General features: G+C 50.8%; 6 protein-coding genes across 6 annotated transcripts; 1 reads left to right on the top strand and 5 right to left on the bottom strand.

Annotated features, from left to right (window-relative positions):
* Positions 1 to 303: 303 nt before the first annotated feature.
* N7525_005430 (FUSC family protein) lies at positions 304 to 3,697 on the bottom strand (the record flags this gene model as incomplete). Its single annotated transcript, XM_002564777.2, has 6 exons — positions 304 to 404; positions 466 to 627; positions 681 to 1,778; positions 1,838 to 2,246; positions 2,300 to 3,607; positions 3,656 to 3,697. The coding sequence occupies 6 exons, from the start codon at positions 3,695 to 3,697 to the stop codon at positions 304 to 306; spliced, it is 3,120 nt and encodes a 1,039-aa protein (XP_002564823.2).
* A 361-nt stretch (positions 3,698 to 4,058) lies between these two features.
* N7525_005429 (WD40 repeat domain-containing protein) lies at positions 4,059 to 6,006 on the bottom strand (the record flags this gene model as incomplete). The annotated part of the gene is made up of 3 exons (XM_002564778.1): positions 4,059 to 5,789; positions 5,850 to 5,938; positions 5,991 to 6,006. 3 exons carry the CDS (start codon positions 6,004 to 6,006, stop codon positions 4,059 to 4,061), a joined length of 1,836 nt encoding a protein of 611 aa, XP_002564824.1.
* Positions 6,007 to 6,397: 391 nt separating this feature from the next.
* Positions 6,398 to 7,175, bottom strand: N7525_005428 (mitochondrial 37S ribosomal protein bS18m; the record flags this gene model as incomplete). The annotated part of the gene is made up of 3 exons (XM_002564779.1): positions 6,398 to 6,604; positions 6,697 to 6,932; positions 7,037 to 7,175. The coding sequence occupies 3 exons, from the start codon at positions 7,173 to 7,175 to the stop codon at positions 6,398 to 6,400; spliced, it is 582 nt and encodes a 193-aa protein (XP_002564825.1).
* A 238-nt stretch (positions 7,176 to 7,413) lies between these two features.
* On the top strand, positions 7,414 to 9,840 carry N7525_005427 (uncharacterized protein; the record flags this gene model as incomplete). Its single annotated transcript, XM_061213402.1, has 2 exons — positions 7,414 to 9,620; positions 9,672 to 9,840. The coding sequence occupies 2 exons, from the start codon at positions 7,414 to 7,416 to the stop codon at positions 9,838 to 9,840; spliced, it is 2,376 nt and encodes a 791-aa protein (XP_061070423.1).
* A 320-nt stretch (positions 9,841 to 10,160) lies between these two features.
* N7525_005426 (cytochrome P450) lies at positions 10,161 to 12,026 on the bottom strand (the record flags this gene model as incomplete). Its single annotated transcript, XM_002564781.1, has 5 exons — positions 10,161 to 10,618; positions 10,728 to 11,300; positions 11,355 to 11,734; positions 11,810 to 11,873; positions 11,927 to 12,026. The coding sequence occupies 5 exons, from the start codon at positions 12,024 to 12,026 to the stop codon at positions 10,161 to 10,163; spliced, it is 1,575 nt and encodes a 524-aa protein (XP_002564827.1).
* A 623-nt stretch (positions 12,027 to 12,649) lies between these two features.
* N7525_005425 (amidohydrolase family protein) lies at positions 12,650 to 13,684 on the bottom strand (the record flags this gene model as incomplete). Its single annotated transcript, XM_061213401.1, has 3 exons — positions 12,650 to 12,879; positions 12,934 to 13,572; positions 13,624 to 13,684. The coding sequence occupies 3 exons, from the start codon at positions 13,682 to 13,684 to the stop codon at positions 12,650 to 12,652; spliced, it is 930 nt and encodes a 309-aa protein (XP_061070422.1).
* Between the last annotated feature and the right edge of the window lie 1,300 nt (positions 13,685 to 14,984).

Genomic DNA, 14,984 nt, shown 5'->3' with positions numbered 1-14,984 from the left:
CGCCGAAGGGCAGGGAATATTGGCAACTACGCCTTCATCAAGGAGGATTCCAGGGCTCAAACTAGAAATAGAGGAAGAGAGACTGATTTCATAAGAGAACCTGATGAATTGAAGATGAGAATTGATGGAGTGAAAGAGATGGCGATGGGTTTGGGTGGAAGGGGAGGTTCCGACTTGCGGTTCCCCGCCAGTCGCCATAAACGGATACATCGTGTGCCAAACTTAGCAGCGTTGCCTTTATGTCTACATATATTTCTCTACATTGAAATTTCAGGTGCTTTTCAAATTGATTCGCTAGAATTTTCAAGCTAGCTGCACTACGTCTTCACTTAATACCCCAAAGAGTTGACCAATCTCTGCAATGATCTCCGTAATCTCATTCGATAATTGGCCCGTCACCAAGACTAGAAGTACAATGCGTCAGCATATTGAATGGGATAGAACCAGAAACCAAGAAATACTCACTGTAGGCATAAAGCAAAGCACAATCCTCATCTGTAGTCTGTTGAGATGCTTCACGATCCAGGCGATAGCGATAGATGCGGGCAAGCAATCTGTCTCTGGCATGCTCAATGCTAGGGAGCACATCACTCAAAGGGTACTCGAGTTTCATTGACGAAGCAATCACTAGAATACAGTCAGCACGGAATCAATTGCACGGTAGTTGCAGGTGGGCTGACCTGATAATAGATGGCTCACACGAGCAGATAACTGCTGCCGTTCTAATTTTGTGTATTGAAGAAGGCTGATTTCACCTTCAGTGGCCACATCATTCTTCATCAGCTCGATGTTCATAGTATGGAGAGAATTCACCATGCTGCGTGTACGGCGAACAATGTTGGCATAAGAGGCTTCGGGGAATGCACTCTTCAATTCAAATTCGGAGCCTGCTGCAGCCTGAAGAGACTCCAACCGAGACAAAAATCTCTCAATCTCGAGCTTCTCTCGAGGCGACATGTATAAAACAGACTTTTGACCTTTAGCCATAATGGATAAGGGATCACGTTTCCAGACAAGGCTCAGGTGCAGCCAGAGAAGACTCAGACTATCCTTGAGCTTACGTCTTGCACTGATGGGCCAAATCATTCGAGTGATGATGATTCCCCAAATGCATCCAGGCAACACAGCAACAACTCGATGGAGTGCAATTTCGGTCATGATTGGATTAGAGCCGCCTTCGTCTTCATCGAAATTCGCCCCCTTCTGAGAAAGGGAATAGCCGTATAGCACAGAGAGGTTGTAAGTGAGCATGATGAACCGGCCCATGGGACCATTCCCACGAACAATAGTGATGTATCCGGTCCAAAGCGCCATTATCCATCCCAAGAATGCAAGAGCAAATACATTTCCAGCGGTGATGTTCCATGCTAGGATAGCAGCGACTGCCCCCAGACAAGTACCGAGAAACCGGGCATACCCCGTCGTGTTCGAGGCCCCAATTGTCATTGAGCAAACCAGCATGTAGGACAACAGACCCCATTCTCCCCGCCAACGCCCATAGAACGGGCGGGTTGAAGGAAGAAAAGCAGGCAGGGCGTAAATTGCAGCTCCTGCCCCAACCTTGATCGCGTATTTCGTATCATCTCGTCGGAAAACCCCAAGGCATTTCCATAGACGGTAACCGAGTCTTTGCTTTGTTGTTTCCTTTACTGAAGGGCCCTTTTGTGTCTGAATATTGTCAGGGAGTGCATTATGTGCAATCAAGCCGTCTGATGCATGCCTAGCATGCCCATGCAGGTCCCGCCCAGTAGCGGGTGGATTGGATCTGGAAGCTGCTTCTGTAGGGGATTAACTTGATATCCGCATATCAGCGACTGGTGTGTAGAGGTATACGTACCATCGTCAGAGGAAACTAATTTGGCGGCCTCTGTATTTCTTGACCACTGCCAGACTTTTAGCCACGACCATGTTCGCCCATTAGGCCGCTCTTCGACTTCCAACTGCAGCTCATCTAAAATGGAAAGCATCTCTCGGAGCTGTTCTCCGAATTCGAGGAGGGAAAAACTGAAATGGCCACAGCTGGCTGAGACTTCTTCAAGATCGGCTTCAGCTTCGCGGGTCTTCAATTTCATGGTTTCCTGTTGTTGATACAAGGCCGCTAGTGTCTTCTCGCGCGATTCTTTGTAAAGATCAAGCGCCCGGTCAAGGCTGATTCGCAGCCGACCATTCACGGAGACTCTGTAGTTCGGTGCAGGCCCAAATGGAATCTCCTTGAAGATCTCTTTCAATGTAAAGGCCAACGATCGCTGCTTCCAGTCAGTCTTGAATTGTATTAAATACTTATTGAGTTCCAGCTTACCATTGCAGGGCCCAGATGAGAGATGAATATAGTGAAGACATCTGCTGGAAGAAGTGCGGGTCTGGGTGTTGATTCAGCACTTCCAAGATCGTCGGAACCGTCTGGAGATACTTCTTCCTCTGGTCGCTCAACGATAGGCTCCAGAAATGACCCATCTGGGAACGACCAGGATCGCTCGAGCGGCGTGAAATAGTCCACATGAGTTGCGCTACCCTGCTGATCTTCCGTAGAGGCAGACTCACGGGCAATGGTCTCACGAATCAAACTGAACTGGAGAGAAGCTGCATTACGCAGCCCTCCCATGTTGTGGGTGATATCTTGCACCCAGCGGACGAGATTCTTTTCGAGTCTGTACTCTTTTTCGGTGCCTGCCACATAGTGCTCAAGTTTAGCTTCTCGAACGAGCCTGTCGAGCTGGCTATAGGCCTTGCGGTGCCTCGCCTCTGCGTCAACGAATTCGGCCGAGACAAGGACCTCTTCACTCCCGGTCAAGAAACTTTCTGTGATAAGTGCCATCATGAGAGCCAATGAATCAGTGACCGTGACGAGGTTCGCGCGAAGCTTCTTACGCGCTGATATGGGGAAGACGCAAAAGGATATAATAATGACGGCCACCACACCCATCACGACCATCTTCAAGACTTGAAAGGTTTTGGCAAGGGACAAGTCGCCGCTTTGCACAGCACCCTCCTTAGTCAAGACGGTGATTGTTGACAGAGCAGTGAGCGAACAGGCAACGTTCACCAGAGGATCTCCCAGTCGTTGCTTGGTCCACCCGACAAAGCCAAGCCCACCGCCACAAAATACTATCAGAACCACCGCATGGCCAAGAGCGGGCAATTTCAATGTGTCCTGGAAAAACATCTCCACGAACATACTGGTAATGGTCAAGAAGGTAGAATAGCAGAACGCCAGGAACGCGCAGATCAAGGCCTTGAACATCGCTCCCTGAGATCTGGCAGGGTGGAAGTAGACCGTGACCGTAGCCACCATGTGCTTCCCATCCTGGTGGCCCAGCAAGGCTGAGACCGCGGGGATAAAGGTTGCAAGAGATCCGACCGAGTACGCAAGACTGTACTTCAAGACACCAATGCCCGGTTCCGACCTAACGAACTGATTTACCTGCGTCCATCTTTCATGAATACGGCGCGTGAGCACATCGAGGTAGCCCTCATAATGTTGGATTTCGTTTGTGAGGAGCCCGCGCCTTTCCTCATTTTCGTCGGAGACCGGTGTGGAATTTCGGAGGTTCACGAGGCCTTTCAGGCGCTGGCCTGTTTTGGGGAGAACAAATGTCGCCTGACGAAGCTTCACCGACGATTAGTATCTCTCGAGTCAGAAAATGCGAGCACATACCGTTGGGCGCGAGCGGCGGGAGCTGCTGGGAGTCGCGGACATCTTTCAGGTTTCACGTACTTCGCGTGGACTCAGGGCGTTGTACAAGCCGCATGGCACATTTTCAATGACTCGCCCTTTCTCCAGGCTTTATGAAGACGTCAGAGGGTTGTGCGGAGGTGCAGGGAGCTATGCAGGTTAATTCGTTGGCAGCAATTCGAAGGTAATTGCGGCCACTCCCCGTTTGTCATTGCCACGCACCTCTTTGTTTTGCTTTTTGCTTTCAAAAGTGGTGCTACGACTCGGAGGACTTTGATATAAATAGATCTGATACGGAGTACTGATTTCGAATCTGCCTGATCAACAAAGAAAGGGCTCGGTCTTTATAATTCCGTAGCAAAATTCAGCCACAACTACTTCACATTTATTTCAAGCCTTCCACTTTCCACACCTTCACCGCTGCATCGGCACCAGCTGAGACAATCTTCGAGCCTCCTGCAACCCATCCAACACCATGGACACCCTCCTTGTGAGCATTCTGCAGCTCAAGCCAGTCGCCTGGCTTAGCCAAGCTCCAAACAAAGATGTTTGTGTCCAGCGATCCACTCACAACGTGTGAGCCACCCTCGTTCCAGGCAAGTGATGTGATCCTTGCAGTATGCGCCGTCCAGCGGTCTGTCACCAGGCTGCCATCGGCAACCTTGAAAACCAGGACACGTCCCCGCAAGTCACCTACAGCCAAGTGGGAGGCGTCTGGGGAGAAGGCAAGAGCAGAGATTGGGTTGCGAGAGGCATTGATGTCTGCCCGGGGAGAAAGCCGTGAGCTGGAGATGGCGCAGATCTGAACAGATCCATTCTCGCCTCCAACGGCAGCTTGAGATCCGTGTGCGGCTACGGTTGTAGCCACAAAGTCTGTTTTGTATTCTCCGGTCTTCTTGCCATCCTGGAAAATCTCGACGGTTTCGGCTTCGCCGACAAGAACCGTCGAGTTACCAGCTGCAACGCCCTTCGGCTGTCCATTGAGTTTTGAAGCGCTGCCAGTGTATGTCTTAGCCGCGACATCGACAGAGCGGAGGGTGTCGTCCCAGCCGACACTATAAATTCTACCGCTTCCCTCTGGTGTAGTTGCAAGCCCGGCGACGTAACCGGGGTGGGCATCTCCTTCAATCTCCTCAGTCTTACCCGAAGCTACATCCCAATTGCAGACTCTTCCGTCAAAGCTGCCTGTCCACAAAGTTTCCTTGTTATCCACAGTGGTCTGTGCCAAGGAGGTGATGCTCTTCTGGTGGCCCGAGACAACCTGCCGGGGCTCGGGAGTGCCCTCGACCAGGTAGTTCAAGTCTCCGCTGAGAGACAAACTGATGAGCAAGTTATCGCTTCTTCCTGGGGGCCAGACCACGCCAACTTGGTGGTCGCGAACAGCCATAGCACCCTCCTCTCCCAAGGTCCAGCTCTGTGTTGCTTTGCCAGCTTCCACATCCCAGATCTTGACGGTCCGGTCTGCACTTGCAGTCACGAACTTTCGCGAGTCCTTGGCCCAGGACACACCAAAGATACTGCCTTTGTGTTCTCCCTCGCCAATCTGACCCTTGGTCTCACCAGTCTTGCCGTCGTAGAGCCAGATCTTCCGGTCTGCGCCAACACTGACCAAGTGCGAACCATCCGGGCTAAATCCAACTCCGTAAATGTAGTTTGAGTGCTTGTCGGCGATTCCGTTGTTGAACTTGAACGGCGCTCCGTGGTAGAAGACCGTCTTCCTGTCGTCACCAGCAGTGGCGGCACGCAGAGGCCGCTGCTGCCTAATTGACACCGTGTTGAGCTGTTGCGTATGGCCGTGAATCTCTCCAACGGTGTTTCCACTATCCCAGGTAATACAGTGTCCATATCGCTGCTTGCCATCGCCGACGGCAATAATGCGCTGGGAGTCACCGTCCCAAGCCAAATCGTTGATTCGACCATTAACAATGCTGTATTCACCCTTGGTGATTCCTTCGCCGACACAATCCCACACTCTCACGATTCCAGCAGCATCACCACTTGCAACGTAGAATCCGGAGGGGGCGAAGCGTGCGACAGTTGTGGGCGCCTTGTGTTCAGTGTATTGTCTAGCGACTGCGGGGTCGTCGATTGAACGCAGGAAGATGGATTTGTTGGACTATAATGGCTTGTGTCAGAACAAGGCAATGTTATTGTAGAGATTCTTGCAATAACATACTGCATAGGCCAATCGCTCGCCTTTAGCATCAGAAGAAAGCTGGGTGGGCTGGCCGCGGGTGGTGGAGGGGCTAGCAGCCCAAATGGATTCTTTGGGTATGTCAGGCTAATAGAATACGATATGAGGACGTCGGGTGCTCACCATTCGTAAGTGACATTGCTAAGGTCTGCACACTCAAGCAGAAGAGTTGGGGGAAGAGGGAAGTCCACTGGTCCACTGTTTATCGACTGACGTACCCGGGCCACAATAGCGGGGAACACAGCCACGTCTTGTCTACATAAAAACAAGCATTGAGAATATGCAGGGAAGAGGAATATCAGTGTCAAAACACATAAAACACATATATAATATACCTGGTAGCTTAAAATATTTCCGCACAAAGGAAGGTGAAAGTCATAGCTCCCAATAAAATCAATGCATAGCGCTAAGAGTAATAATACACGAAGTCGTGCCCCTTCCACAAGGCACCGGCCTGTACTTGTACAGGGAAATCTCCCAAAATCTGTTTAAGATCCCAAAAACAATGACTCCAAAGTAGTACGTTCAGCTTAGAAACCTCCAGGACCCTCCATACGTGCCCGCATTTCGGATGCGAGAATTTCGGGGTGCCGGTGAACACTAGGCATAAGACCCATGCCGATGGCTCTCCGGAGTGCTTTAGCAATTTTGCGTTGGTTGACAGGTCGAAGACCGGTGACAGATCGGGGTTTGATACGGCCCATGCTGGTCATATATTCGGACATGACAGAGAAGTTCTGTAACAGCAAAAGAGCGAACAGTTAGTGGCTGTCCATCATGGTATATACTCCATACAAACAATGGCACCATCGGCTTGAGGACTCCGTACCTTGTACAAATCCATAGGATTCAGGTTCAATGCATCAAAAGCATCTGTCTGAGGGTTCTGGCGCTTTCCCCATTTCTTCATCTCGGCCGGGCTTAGATCGTGAGGGGAGTAGATGTCTCCAGCCTTGAAGTCACGGGTCTGGTATTTCTCAAGGGCTCGGCTTTCGCCTTGCGCCTTCTGGTCCTCGAGAAACTTGAGGCGACTCGGTAAACGGCGTCTTTGGACCACTTGGGAGGCTATCGCAACATGTTAGTCGCTGATTGCACTCAAATAATGTATTCCCATATCATATATCGGGACAACAAATAAATCATCTAGGTGTACTGGGTCCATCACATACTCTGTGAGCTTGTGCCGCGCTGGGAAGTGAAAGCGCTCATGGCAGCGGTTGAGCTCCAGCGACAGAGCGACAGGCCAACATTGGCTGTGGTTGCGGCATTGCGCAGCAATGACGGCGAGGAAAAGAGGTTCAAAGACATCTTGACCCGTCAATTCCCGAGTAGTTTGTAGACGTTGAAGACGGTGATAGGGAGACCGGGCAACGCGGAGATGAGATCTTTTTTCGCCAAGACTTCTTCCGCCTCCAGATCTCTCCGCGTCGCGAACCCCCATTTTTCATGATTCCATGCAGATTGCAAGTCAACCTGGAACTACACGCTTTAATCCAATTTCTCATTTTCTCATCTGGGCTTATAAGCTCCGCCCATACTATTCATAATGCAGTCCCATCTCACTAGACGGGTCTTCCGGGCAATCATCAACAATGAACCACTTCGGTTCTCCCAATGCCACCGAAATCGCCTATTGCACACAACCACGCCTGCCCGAGTACGACCTGCGATGCCCAGCCTCCATTATACATCGCGACGCAACATCTTTGTCTTCAGCTCTGACCCCGAACGGTCACAATCTACTTTGCCCTCTGAAAAGGGCCTGAAACCAATGGCTGACTTGATGAGGGCACTCAAAGATAGAAGCAGAACTCCTCCGAGTGATATTCTCGCAAAGGCATTCCAAACCTTTTTCACAATGCGGCTTGAAACACCAATGCTCATCAGTCACTTTCAAGCCCGCGCGCTGATCGTCACCTTCAAACATCTGAGGGCCCAGCAGGCCGAAATGGAAGAAGAAGACTGGCAGAATGTTTTTTCGACTGAGAGCCTTGAAAAAGTGTTGGACGTACTCTCCGAATGTGATTGTGCTCCACAGGCTCGCGAGGTTGTCATGAACCTTGCGCGATACGCATATCAAGAATTAAACCTCGATCATGGATTTGGTCCGGGGAAGATCAGCCGGCCAGCCCTTGCTCTCTATATCAATATCTTGGCTATGAATGGAAATCCCGAGGATGCTAGACATACCTTATTGAAGTTTTGGGGTCAAATGAGCAAGGCTGTGCCGTCGCCCTGGCTCACAATTTTGAAAGGATTTGCCATGAAGGACGATCTCCGACAGGTGCGGAAGATTGTTGATGAGTGGGGAAACCATGGCAACAAGTTTGACCAGGCCACCCATGGAGAGATAGTTAGGTTCCTCGTCGACCACGGTCAGTGGAAAGCGGCCCAAACTGTCTACGACTCTCCAATCGCCGGTGGCTCAGAACCCTCTATGGCTGCGAGAGAGGCTCTCATTAAATATTATCTCTTGAAGTCGCGTGCAGAATCAGCGGAGGAGATCTTCAAGTCTCTTCCCAATGAGCCCAACGAAGACACCGCTGGCATCATTTTGCTCTGGGAAGCAGCAAAGGGGAGCAATGCTTCTACTCTTGCGCAAAAGGTCGATGCATGGACTGCGAAAAACCCTCAGCTCAAGGGCTCCATCAACATTGACATTGTTAATAACCTTATCCAGTATGCAAACGCGGCGCAGAACCCGCAGTTGGCTTCGGATTTCATGACGCTCCCAGGCCAGTGGGGTCTTGTCCCAGACAGCCAAACTCATGTCTTAGAATTAGAGTCCCGCGTCCAGGCCGGCGACGTCGGCGAGACGTTGAAGATCCTCGAAGAAAAGGTTGACCCGACGTACCTCACGAGTCACAACCTGCCCATTGCAAACAAGCTCATCGCGATGCTCTGTCGATCCGAGGAAAAGGACGTCTTGTTCGACCAAATCTCCTCCCTCCTAGACCCACTTTTCCAAGAGAATGTGTACCTAGAGCCTGCGACCATTGCCGCATTGACACACATGCTCCTTTACCGCCACGACCTCGATGCTGTTTCAGAGTTGCTACGTCCACGACTAGGTAGCTACAGCGACGAACAGAAGATGCCGATACGTGACGCTCTCGCGGAGTACATCATGGACAAAAGCCAGTCTGATACAGACGTGTGGAATGCATATGAGCTTCTGAAGATTGCATTCCCGGAAACGTGGGTCCCAGTTCGCACCAAGATCATGACCTCCTTCTTCAACCGGAAGCGCAGTGATCTCGCCGTCTTGGTATTTGGACATATGCGCCAAGCCGACGAAACCGGTCGGCGGCCTAGGCCAGACACTTACGCCCGCTGTTTCCAGGGCCTGGCTCGCACGGCAGATGCAACCAATCTGGAGCTTGTACACAATATGCTGAAGCTGGATCTTGAAGTGGATCTCAACACGAGAATCCTAAACGGTCTGATGATGGCGTATGCGGCGTGCGAGATGCCAGAAAAGAGCATGGAAATTTTCCGACAAATTCTCAAGTCGGAGGAAGGCCCTTGTCACAAGACTGTCACGATTTTCTTCAAGGTCTGCCAGAAGCATCACAACGGTGCCCAGGAGGCCATCAAGATGATGACTAAGGTGAAGAAGCTGGAGATCACGGCGAATCGCCCGCTCTATTCGGCATATATGGAGGCCTTAGCGGCGCAATGCGAGTTTGATCTGGCCGTTGAGGCTATCGACAATATGGAAGCTGAGATTGGGATTCCTCCTACTAGCAACACGTGAGTACATTCCTCTGATCCCTGTGCTATAATTGCTAATATAGATCCTAGCATTGGGCTGTTCTACAACGCTATCCCGTACCAATATTGGAAAGATGAGGTGGAGAAATGGGCCAGTCAGAAGTATCCCGAGCATTGGGAACATCTGATGACGATAAACCGCACTGACCAAGAGCAAGGGTTGGAGTTTGACGGCATCTCAAATGAGGTGTCGGTGTAATAATCTCTGTATCAAAGTAGCAAGCCAATGTATCATAATTCCCATAAAGGGGGCACCGAGAATCCATTCCCCTACTGGTAGTTTCTGTAGGTAATAAGCATGTTCGCCGCGGATATACGGGCGTGTTGCTTATAGCATTGAGGTAAGACAGACTTTCTGGAATTCGGCCCGGGCTATCGTAAAACTAGACTCAGTATAGAGAGCGCTTGAGAGAAGAAATTGGAAAAGAGGAATCCAAGAATACGAGAGACAAAAATCGATCATTCTGTTCCTCACCATAGCTCCGTCAATAATTTGAACACGACTGCTTTGCCTACCGACTATCCTTCAGTAAACCGCGAAAACACATCCGCAGTCGCAGTGGCATATTCTCTCTCAATGGTAGCCCGAATGACCTCGTTGCGGACTTCAGGTCGACAAGGATAATCTTTGGCACAGTAAAGGAAGCCGTTATGGTACCCAGTCACCGGATCACTATCCATGGTACCCTCTCCCGGCTGGAAATCAAACGCCCACAGCAATTTAGCAATGGCTAGGAACATGTTGCGTTCGGCCAGGTGGATGCCAGGGCAGATCCGGCGTCCAACGCCGTAGCCGTAGTGGTCGCGACGCTCCCATGTACCCGGGACATAGTCGGGAGCTAATTGAGGATGGTTGGCAAAACGCTCGGGGATGAAAGCAGCTGGGTCATCGGTTTGGGAGGGATCCATGTGCATCCCCCAGGTGTTGATCACGACTCTCGTGTCTTTGGGGAGGAATTTACCATCGACCCAGTCGTCTGTAAGGATTGGTATGGTTAGAAGACACTCATAACAAGACACTCATAACTTGGAAGAAGGGACGGCAAATAACATAAATGGAAAGCCAGAAGAAACAGATAGCCTTACCCTCTCCTAGTGCATGGGGAAAACATAGTGGAAGTATAGGCCTCCACCGGTGGCCTTCCTTGACGATCATGTTGATATAAGGAAGTCGCTCAAAGTCCTCCCATACAGGCGACCGGTTGTGGCCGACCACGGCATCAATCTCAGCATGTGCTTTTCGCTGGACATCGGGGTTTTGGACCAACGCTTGCACAATAGCCAGAGTGAGACTGGAGGTAGTGTCCGAGCCGCCTTCCATCAGAACACCGCCGATAAAGGCCAACTGGTGCCCTGAGAGATTATGTTTCTCCTGGCTATCGAGGACCTTGTCCATAAAGGTCCCCTTATTGTTGCCATCTTCCCGTCGCTTAATGACCTTTTTCAGAATGTCGACGTAGAGAGTCTCCATCTGCACACCGATGGCCTTCGCCCGGGTGATATAGTTATTGAATAGCCACTGTGGCAGCAGTTTCAACCAGGGGAACATATCTACTGGTGGCGTTGCACCGGTTTCCATAATTTCCGACCATTCCTCCATGAGTTTGTAAAGCCGTCGCATGTTTGATCCCTTACGATTGGCTGTGCGGATTCCGAAAACTATGACAAGACTTTAGGGGAGTTCCAGCAGCGAATCCATTATGGAAGACTTACCGATCGAGTTGGTGATACTGTTACTGTACCGCTTGGGATGGGCCATATGGTGTTCCGGGTCGACCATATAGTCTCGAACCAGCTGTATGGCTTCGGCGTTGACGATCTGGGTGTGATGGGTTTCCACCATCGTCTCCATCAGGTGTTGGTGAACCAGTCGTCGAAAGGTGCGCCACTGGTCGCCATAATGCATGACCAGCAGATGATTTCCCTTGGTGATGAGATCGTGCGAGACAAAGGAATGGGGCCGATGGCTGTAGATGCCACTCTTGCGATCGAGGACTTCTTTCACCAGTCGGCGATCGGTGATGACGGCCATGTTGCCATTTCCAATCTTGAGCATGTACAGCCCGCCATACTGGGCGGCCCATTCGGTGAATCTGATGTCCGCAAGACATTGGCGGTGAGAATTCCTTGCGTGTTTCAAAGGATAATGGGGAGGTTATCGAACATACTTTATATGGGTGTACTTCTTGGTGATCTGGTGGATATTTCCAATGAAGGGTAGGGTAGGTGGACCTATATCAGATGAGAAACCCCTCTCTCAGCCAACTTTGGAGACGATAACTCACCATTAGGCATGGTACTGATCCGATGGCCATATGTGAAGGCATATTGTACGAGCACGATAGCCGGCAACAAAACCAGGAGTAGCAGCAATAATGGTTCCATAGTTGGTAGGAACTATTGATACTGAAACAGTTCCACAGGGCTTTATTTCTTCAGCATCGAGTTGACAGGTGCCCAGGTGGGTATGCTGACTTATAGATCGACAAACGCGGGGGTGATGAAGGTGCATCATGCACGGGATTAGTTGCCACCGACAAAGAAACCCAAATTACCAAAGGAGTGTGCTGGCTAAGATTCCCCTTGGAGAAACACTCTCTTCCCGTGGAGTTGAGCGTCGGGTTATGGAGTCAGCTGACCATAAAAGTGAAAAAGATACGATATTCCCAAAACAACGAGGGTAATTTCATGTAACCTGGTAGTATCTATGCTTGGTACGGATGACACGAAGAGGGAAAACGACGATCCGGATGATGTGTGCTCTCCGTAGAACACGAGGCTATTGAGAGAAGCTATGGTTGTCCTAAGTGAGACCAACAAATCCCCAAATACTACATTCAGTGCCTCGATACGATGGTGCGTTGAAAGCCAATCCTTTACTATTATCCATGAATATCCATATTATGCTATATAAATAGTCATTAAATCATTGGCAACGTTATCTCATCATGCTTGGCTCCAATTCTCTTCCAGTAGCTTCTTATTTAAAGCTAGCATCGAGCCTAGTTTCAGATCCTCGCTTTATCTGGGATCTCCTTAAGCCGCGGAAATAACTCCAATGCCGCCCCGCTATATACTTGTCCCTTGGTCTCCCCCGGCAGCTCATACGCCTCCAGAAAGTCAGTGAAGCGTTGGATCGCGTCGTGCGGGGCATTGGGGAAATCACTGCCGAAGAGCACATGGCCCGGCGCAGCGAACTCGAACAGCGCCTTCAACGTGACAGGGTTTGAGGAGATCGCTGTGTCGAAATAAAAGGTCCGGGCAGCCTCCACCAGCTCTTCAGTTCATAGACCGAGCGTGCGTGGCATAAAAGGCAGCATGGTAGCCGCCCGATGGATGAGATATGGCAAGGTGCCGCCTGCGTGAGAGAGGATGATCTTGCAACCCGGGTAATCTTGCAAAATTCCGCTTGTCAGCAGATCCATAGCGGCCCGACCAGTCTCATGCGGATAGTCAAACATGGGCTGCGGTAGCCATTGGTTGACGAGCTGCGTATCGACCGGATGGGTCGGATGAATGAAGACTACAGCATCGCGGCGGCTCAGATCAGCCCATATGGGTCGAAAGGCTGCATGCCCCAGGTAATTGGGACCATCGCCATAGCGGGTAAATAACGTGACTCCATCAGCACGCAGACTGGTGTAGGCGTAGTCAATTTCCTTCAGGACGGCCTCTGTATCGAACAAGGAGGGCACCGATGCGAAGAAGCCATACTGGCGCGGTTGAGCGTCCCGAATGGCGGCGGCAGATTCGTTGCAACTGCGCGCTAAAGTGGCGGCTCTAGCAGCATCACGCTCGATGCCTGGCCCCGGGGCAGTCACGGAGAGAATGGTAGTGGTCACCTTCATTCGTCGACCCATGTCCTGGTCCAGCTCCAACGTCCAAGGTGGAGTGTACCAGCCCGAGGGATCGCCTCCTGCGCGATCAAGGGCTATCTAACGTTAGCCAACGGAGCTCCCATTCCAATACGAGTGGGACTAACCTTGGCGCATGACCGGAGGGTAAAAATGATGATGCACATCGATTTTCGCCATGATGGCCATTTGGGGAGCACTTGCAGGTAGTACTGCTCCTTTTGCAAACCAGCACTTAGAGATGGGATTTTATTTCTCAAATACAGATCTCTGGCAACAATGTCGTTTCCGACTGACTGACTGCCGGTCTTCCCACCTTGCATACGGCGGCCACACTTCCCTGATTATACATGCAGGACCTCCGAAGGTGACTTGACGGTGTCTAGTGAGGCCTGCAGGGATTGCGGAGCACCCCCAAAGAGCGAGCGAGTGAGCGAGAGAGAGTTCGACGACGGAAAGAATACCTGCAGGACTGCGGGGTATGCTTGTGGAATCTGCCCGCATATGCCCACAGGTGTGCGCTTGCCAAATGGTGGAATTCATTTATAGGCGCTTATTCTTCTCATCACATCACACCCTGGCCTGGTGCTTCTGAAACAGGAGATCTCTCCGAATCTCCTCAGGGATGATCATCGTTCCTGCAGAAATACTGTGTTCTTCCGCTACAGTGCCTGGTGTCGGTTAAGCATCAGCTATGCTGCCCTGGGGGTTGGAATAAAACATTTTGGTACTATACTATCGACCTGAAGAATGAACGGTTGTAAATGTGCCCTTCACTCACTGAAATTCAAAGGTCTGGTTGGCCGAACACACCCGCGCTAGAGCGGCCCAGGTCAAAATAACCACCTTCCCCAGAATGCACGAGACGCCTAGAGCATGACCCCGTGGAGGGTGGGACTGTCGAACGACCGCGAAACGTAGCTACAGTCATAAATGACCGGCTCCATCAAGTAGCCGAGAAAAAATCCATTTCGTATCAAATATCGCGTGAGTCCTGTCCAGTAGAAGAATAAAAGCCACCGATCCTAAGGTGAAGCCTACCCCGAGCCAAGCGAGCCGAGCGTACTCAAAGTCGCCGATAACGGGACCATTATGTCAGCCACGATGGCATTGTCCAAGCCATAGAGTAGGTTGGCAGAGAAAATGGCAATGCAGACGAGTAGGCAGCGGAGGCCGACAATTTCTCGGCGCGGGCCAGTATCCTTCTCGGCGTCTTCGGCTTTTATGATGAACTAGTTCATTCACTCGATCTGGGGTTTGGCATTCGTGAACGGTCTCACTTGGCATGGGGAGCGAATCGAGCTGCATTTAGTCAGCAGCTTGAAGAATCTTATCAGCTCTCTATGTGCCACTGCCCAATGGAGTTGTAATAAACCGAGAATGGAGGGCAACAATGTATGTTGTCCACTGAGGTTGCCGAATGTACTGATATCCATATTGATCAAACATATCTGGTTATTTAAATGCGAGCAGTGCTGGAAGGAGACAT

Source organism: Penicillium rubens (assembly GCF_028828025.1).
Source record: "Penicillium rubens strain IBT 27055 chromosome Unknown utg000002l_segment0_segment0, whole genome shotgun sequence".
Lineage (NCBI taxonomy): Eukaryota > Fungi > Ascomycota > Eurotiomycetes > Eurotiales > Aspergillaceae > Penicillium > Penicillium rubens.
Note: the sequence above shows the minus strand (reverse complement) of the source record. Positions and strands in the feature narration are given on the sequence as shown.